This window comes from Lytechinus variegatus, chromosome 8 (assembly GCF_018143015.1).
Source record: "Lytechinus variegatus isolate NC3 chromosome 8, Lvar_3.0, whole genome shotgun sequence".
Lineage (NCBI taxonomy): Eukaryota > Metazoa > Echinodermata > Echinoidea > Temnopleuroida > Toxopneustidae > Lytechinus > Lytechinus variegatus.
Genome location: NC_054747.1, coordinates 28556011 through 28563204, shown reverse-complemented (window position 1 = coordinate 28563204; position 7194 = coordinate 28556011). Strand labels below are relative to the sequence as shown.

General features: G+C 37.6%; 1 protein-coding gene across 1 annotated transcript; it reads right to left on the bottom strand.

Annotated features, from left to right (window-relative positions):
• Positions 1–587: 587 nt before the first annotated feature.
• On the bottom strand, positions 588–2936 carry LOC121419627 (ankyrin-1-like). Its single transcript, XM_041614084.1, has 2 exons — positions 1436–2936; positions 588–967 (listed from the first exon to the last, which is right to left on the bottom strand). The coding sequence occupies exons 1-2, from the start codon at positions 2934–2936 to the stop codon at positions 588–590; spliced, it is 1881 nt and encodes a 626-aa protein (XP_041470018.1).
• Between the last annotated feature and the right edge of the window lie 4258 nt (positions 2937–7194).

Here is a 7194-nt window from a genome sequence, read left to right as displayed (position 1 = left end):
CGGCCGCACAAACTTTCTTTTGAACGTAGTCTCTCATAGTTACACATCCATATGGTAGAAATCGTTGAATAATGTTAAGAAAGTCATGCTTTATTTCTAACCCCGTTATATCACATCCTATCCTACAATCCTATATCCTAATCTATATCCGTAGGGAGAAATACAATTTCCCTTTTGTTTGCACCTTCTCGGAGACACAAATTTGTTTGCACCTTCTCGGAGACACAATACTAATTTTATACAGTTTATACTGGATACTCATTTCAATCCGACGCCACAACTGGGCGTTGTGGCGTGCGCCTGTAATCCATAAAAGCTGTGGGGAAGTTACAAATTGATGCAGAGGTTCGAGTCCTGGTCACTTCTTTCGGATGGTGACGTTAAAAGTCGGTCCCAGACGTAAATAATCATATCTGATTGATACACGTCTGACAAAACTAAAATACACACACACACACACCAGTCGCTATTTTCATTCTTATTGGTCCAACGCTAATGGTCGACAGTTTCAACGAGCGACCGGAGTGCGACGACGAGGAGCCTACTAGATCTAACAGGCTCAGCTCAGCTCCTTGACTTATGAGATGTTACGTGACATTAAGATGTCCATTCTCAGCTGCATAATGTAATGCGGTAGACCCAGTATCATCCCCTTTATTATCTTCAGCACCTTGACTAATGAGATATTTGGTCACATCTAGTTGACCATTCTTAGCTGCTATGTGTAATGAAGTCACACCAGCATTATTCCCTCTATTCACTTCGGCTCCATTTTTGATAAGATATTTTATTATATCAAGATGACCACTCTTTGCTGCTAGGTGTAATGCAGTCCATTCAGTATCATTTCCTTTATTGACTTTAGCTCTTTGACTGATGAGATGTTTTGTGACATCAAGATGACCATTGTGAGCAGCACTGTGTAGTGCAGTCCAACCATTATCACCCCTTCTATTCACCTCAGCTCCTTGAATAATGAGATATTTGAGGACACTAAGATGACCATTCCTAGCTGCACAGTGTAATGCAGTACTTAATGCAGTCTCATTCCCTCTGTTGGTTTCAGCTCCTTGACTGATGAGATATTGGATGACATCAAGATGACCATTTTGTGATGCAAGGTGTAATGCAGTCCAACCCGTATTATTCCCGTTTTTTACGTCAGCTCCTTGACTGACGAGATGTTTGGTGACATCAAGATGACCATTGTGAGCTGCACTGTGTAAAGCTGTCCATCCAGTATCGCTCCCTCTATTCACCTCAGCTCCTTGACTAATAAGATATTTGATGACACCAAGGTGACCATTGTGAGCTGCATGTTGTAATGCAGCGACGTCATGATTATTCCCTTTATTCACTTCAGCTCCTTGACTGATTAGATATTTGACGACATCAAGATGACCATTCTGAGCTGCAATGTGTAATGCAGTCCAACCCGTGTCATTCCCTCTTTTCAGTTCAGCTCCATGACGGGTGAGATATTTGGAGACATCAAGATGACCATTCTTAGCTGCATAGTGTAATGCAGTACTTCCATTATCATTTCTTCTATTCACTTCAGCTCCTTGACTGATGAGATATTTTGTTACATCATGATGACCATTCTGAGCTGCAATGTGCAATGCAGTCCATTCAGTCTCATTCCCCCTATTCACTTCAGCTCCTAGTTTGATAAGATATTTAATGACATCAAGATGACCTTTGTCAACTGCAATGTGTAATGAAGTCAGACCAGTAGGCCTATCTTTTCCTTTATCGACTTCAGCTCCTTGACTGATAAGATGTTTGATGACACCAAGATGACCATTTTGAGAAGCAATGCATAATGGAAAACTTCCCTTATTATCCCCTCTATTCACATCACCTCCTTTACTGATTAGATGTTTGGAGACTTCAAGATGACCTTGCTCAGCTGCACAGTGTAATGCAGTCCAACCTGTGTTGTTCCCCTTGTTCACTTCAGCTCCTTGACTGATGAGATGTTTGGAGACATCAAGGTGCCCATTCTCAGCTGCGTAGTGTAATGTCGTCGACCCGGTATCATCCCCTCTATTCAACTCACCCCCTTGACTGATGAGATGTTTGGAGACATCAAGATGCCCATTCTTAGCTGCGTAGTGTAATGCCGTCGACCCGGTATCATCCCCTCTATTCAACTCACCCCCTTGACTGATGAGATGTTTGGAGACATCAAGATGCCCATTCTCAGCTGCGTAGTGTAATGCCGTCGACCCAGTATCATCCCCTCTATTCAACTCACCCCCTTGACTGATGAGATACTGGGTGACATTAAGATGACCATTCTCAGATGCACTGTGCAATGCAGTCAAACCAGTAGTAGTCCCTTTGTTCACTTCAGCTCCTTGACTGATGAGATATTTAACCACATCAAGGTGACCATTAAGGGATGCAATGTACAAGGCAGTACTTCCATTATTATTCCCTTTGTTCACTTCAGCTCCTTGACTGATGAGATATTTAACCACATCAAGGTGACCATTAAGGGATGCAATGCATAAGGCAGTACTTCCATGATTATTCCCTTTGTTCACTTCAGCTCCTTTACTGATGAGATATTTGATGACATCAAGATGACCATTTATGGTGGCAATGTGTAATGGAGTCCAGTCAGTATCATCTCCATTATTTATTTGGGCTCCATGACTGAGAATAATTTTCATTGCCTTAAGAAGTCCATGTGAGGCAGCAAGATGTAAGGGTGTTTGCCCCGTTGACGTGCCTTTTTCGACATCAGCTTCATGTTTAATGAGGTATTTAATGATGCCTCTTTGGTCATTCTTCACTGCGATGTGTAAACACGTGTTCCCATTTTGGTTTGCCTGGTTTATGTTAGCCCCCTGTTTGATAAGTTGCTTTACTTGCCTAATCTTCCCTTTCGACACGGCCTTTTGCAAATCATGGACCGCGTCTCCCATATTGGCAAAGATACTGGCTACCGCAGTTTAGCCTGTAGCATTTCAAATAATTTCGAATGTATATGTTTTACTCAGAATCTTGAACTTAATTATTTTGATGTCTTTGTCTGCAGTTGAAGTTTTCGTTGTCCCTGCGTACTATGTAATTTCTTGCGAGATTAACGATACAACGAAGTTTTGGAGAATTAATGACACTCTGCACCGCCACTCAATTGTAATTGTGCATTGTGATTCCCATATGCCATAATCTTAAAACAAATAAAACTCGAAGAATAGTTCAACCAGCACATTGATGTTATTAGTTACCATTATCAAAACGATTCAGTTTCCAACTGTTCATACCGAAATCGTGTCGAGATGTTATTGTACTCATGAGCAAATAATAAACGTCAGTAATGATATTTACTGATATGACCTCACATTGTTAATGATATTATAAGTGGTGATATTAATCTCTGGTATCCTCATAAAGTCAATAAAACATAATTTTCACATTTGAACAAACAAATCAAAGTATTCTACTGTAATGATAACGGATGGTGACGCAGGTGCCCTTTGAAACTTTACATTATCATCCAGCGTCAATCAAAGAAAAGTAGAAAGTTTTCGCAATCGTGACTGGACAGATTATGGAATGGATCAATGGAAATTCCCCATTAAATCACAATAGACCAGTTCGTACTTACTTCAGGGGCAATTTTGGTCAAATGACCTTTTATTTCTTTCATCATGATAAGCAGATTTCAAAGCAAGATATTACATAAGCTTGCCTAATTACATAGCAGGATGAAGAAATTGAATAGACCAGGTGACTAGAATAGCACACCAATGAACACTTAATGAAGGTATTTGTTGCATTCCTACTTTGAATGCATATCTTAGCATGTTGCACAATGTACATGTACTTGACAAACTGTGAAATAACAGTCGTTCGTGGAAGCATTGTTTTTTTTGTGGATGTAAATGAAACGACAATTCAAAAGAATATATGAATAATCAAGACATCAAAGTTGGTGCTTATCTCATTAGATTTTAAAGCACCATGTCACTTTAGTACAAATGACCTTCTTCTGATCATGCGTAGAATATTTTGATCATGCGTAGAAAGGAACTACGAACTGGCTTATTAGTATCTGAGAGGTCTTGTCGAAATTGTTGAAACGGGAAAGCTGATCGTCGCAAGATTTGATACTAGGCCAATTATTACAAGCTGCATGAAATGAGGCAAGGATGTAAAACTAGCAAAGACGATTTAGAACAATGTTAAGTTATAAGCTTATGCGATGGTCAAATTCCTGCTCTACAAAAGTACTCAAAGTCATGTGTTATAAGACGAATTGTAAGAGCAATTACATTCATTGTATTTAGTTAATATTTTAAAGATATTTATAGCATAGAATGATCAAGAATGTTCCAGTACAGCTTTGTTGGACATGGGTAATCTTTGAATAATCTCCGTTATCCCTGGAATGTCCCAAGAGAGACAATACAGACTGCTAAACAATAGAGATTGCTTTACAATAGACTTGTATTGGTAGTGAAAATGAACAAAAGGCTTAGCTATTTTGTTGACATTGTTGATTTCAGTGAGCTCATTCAAGAGTGTTCTAAATGTAGACTGCTCTAGAAATGGGCACAACGTTCTTTTTATAGACAATACTAGAAAATTGCAGAATAGTGAATATTAGAAGTTTCTAGAATAGTTGAAATTTGTATATATAAGGTGGCAGTTTCTTCAAGGAAATCATATCAGATCAGAGCTCAGAGTTTCACGCCAGACTTTATGTCTCACAGAGCTAATGGAATCTCTTCATTGTCCATGTAAGATGATTGTTGAAATTTTAGTGATGGGCGATTTAAACATCAACCTTTTAGGAAATGATAATTCTTCTCAAGTCTCGAAGTTTGAATTTTTAAAATCATACAATGTTAAACAGTTGATTGCTACGGCAACACGAGTAACGAATAATCAAGTTCATTCATATCATATGTTCGACAAAAAGTGAAACTATTATTGAATTTGGTTGTGTTCACGCAACATCGAGTGACCATTGTCTCGTGTATGCTCAACTAAGATTTAATGAAGAGAAACACGTTCTAATAGGCAGTGACGTACTGTGAGTCAAGACATTGGGAGGGGTGGGGGCAACCAGATTTTTTTAAAGTCACTTATTGGGCGTGCGAAGCGCTCTATTGCCAGGTAGGGAAAGGGGAAGAAAGAGGAAAAGGAAAGGAGGAAAGGGAAGGGGAAAAGTGAAAAGAAAACGATTTTTTTAATGAAAAAGGCAGGAAAGTGGGAAAAGAAAGTAAAGAAGAACATTTGAGAATTAAATAGGCCTATGTAATGCAATAGCATTATGGGAAATAAATTAAAAGATGGCAAAGTGTCAAACAATAGCGGGAAACGAAGGTAGAATTGAAATATTCGACAACTAAGTTGGAAAACAAAGAAAAGGGCAAGCAAAAAAATTTAATAACACGACTGGGCTCCCGAGGATGGAAAATAAAGTGCAGGTAAGATGATGGACAACATACAACATTGCGCTATAGCTTACTTAACTTTATGCAAATAAGCTACCGGGGATTTCCCCCAGATCCAACGCAGTAGGGGCTCTTCATCTCTAACCTTCAAATGGCTCTATAACGCCCCCTGTTGGGACCCTTCCTACATTAAGCTTTACGTTCAATCACTGGCGTACAGGCGGGGGGGGGGGGGGGTTGTCTTGGTTCCACACCCAAGAGGAAATAAAATAAATAATAGGCGACAACATTAACGTAATGAATGGAAACAATGAAATGTGTTATTTGCTGAATATGAGGACGGAACTGAATGCAAACAGTCGTTTATTTCAGACATCCTCAAGCATTCTTTCGCTACAAATATTCTCATTTAAAGTGAGTTTGAATTAATATTTCATTTGATACTTGTTTCTCCACACTTTCCCAAGCTTGACAATGATAAACAAACAAAAATCAAGTCTAAAGCCACGCTGCTTCGGGTTCACTGAAGAAGATAGGGCCCATCCTATTCTACCACTTAAAAAAATATATATTCATACCAAACTTGACAGCCATCCATTTTTTTTATTATATCTACTCGATTATAAGGATAAAACAATATCTGAAGAACGAGTTTCACTCAGGCATGAGATGTACACGCTGTCCGTTTTCAAGGCTATTTTAGGCGATATGTATACGCATGAATACATTTGATAAAAATGTAATTCCTTATTTTAAATTTTTAGGAAAAGAAATATAGTTTTACATCAGTTCTTTACGTATTCACATTGTCGAATTGCAACAACAAACAAGACAACACTGTCCTGGATAACTTTTGCCCCGTAAGAACAATATTATTGTTACTGAACAATTAAATGAGAGGTTCAAGCAGGAAACAAGGTTTGAATTCTAAAGGTTCATTTCAGCATACTACACAATCTCAGTGAAACTTTTTTTTCACAACTTGCAATTTTGATAGTATTTTCATTTTTTTTTACTATTTGAAGACCAAATTCCTATTTTTTTTTATACAGTCAGAGATGATTCACAAGTAACGTATTGTTGATTTTCGGGTGGCTTGTAATAGCTAAGCGCTGCGGCTTGAGCTTTACACCAACAAGATCAAGCGTAATAGGGGTAAAAAACACGTTTATGTCCGAAATTATTGTTCACCATGAAGATAAAACTGTTGTCACAACATTATCGTAATACTATTTCAGTGAGCAAATATTGATCGTATCATAAGGTCATGTTTACAGCACGATTAAAGCATTTTGTTTGCATACTCACAAAACGTATGATATTCCGGTTTGATGTGAAAAAAATACAAGCAAACATAAAAGTGAATCACAATTAAAAGAAGTACAAATTCAAGATAATGTTATTAACTGTAAGCCTATTTATTGAAATGATAAACGTCGCAGCCTTTTGGCTAAAATACAATGTACAAATGCATGCAGTGTGGAGAATAATTAGGAAGATATTATTCAAGATTGAAAAGAAAAAAGGAAAGGAAGTAGAAAGGATAGAAGAAGGAAATTCGGAAAGTAAGATAAAAGGAACAGGAACTATTTCATAATGATAACAAGCTTAATTTAGGCAAAGTAGAATGATAAACAAGTTGATTAAATAGAAATTACTTAAAATCCGAATACTATATTACATCTGTAATCTGAGAAATACATAATATTTAAAAAAAAATAATATAATTACATTATATGCATGTTGATAAGGACCAGTAGGAGGATATGTTGATTCA

Bases quoted from the DNA above. Each gene is read 5' to 3' on its own strand.
- LOC121419627 (XM_041614084.1), bottom strand. From the start codon at position 2,936: ATGGGAGACGCGGTCCATGATTTGCAAAAGGCCGTGTCGAAAGGGAAG. The intron at 968-1,435 runs GTTGGACTGCAT...TCATTATTCAAG, and splicing joins GAAAAGAGGGAATGACACGG to GAGCTGAGGTGAATAGAAGG.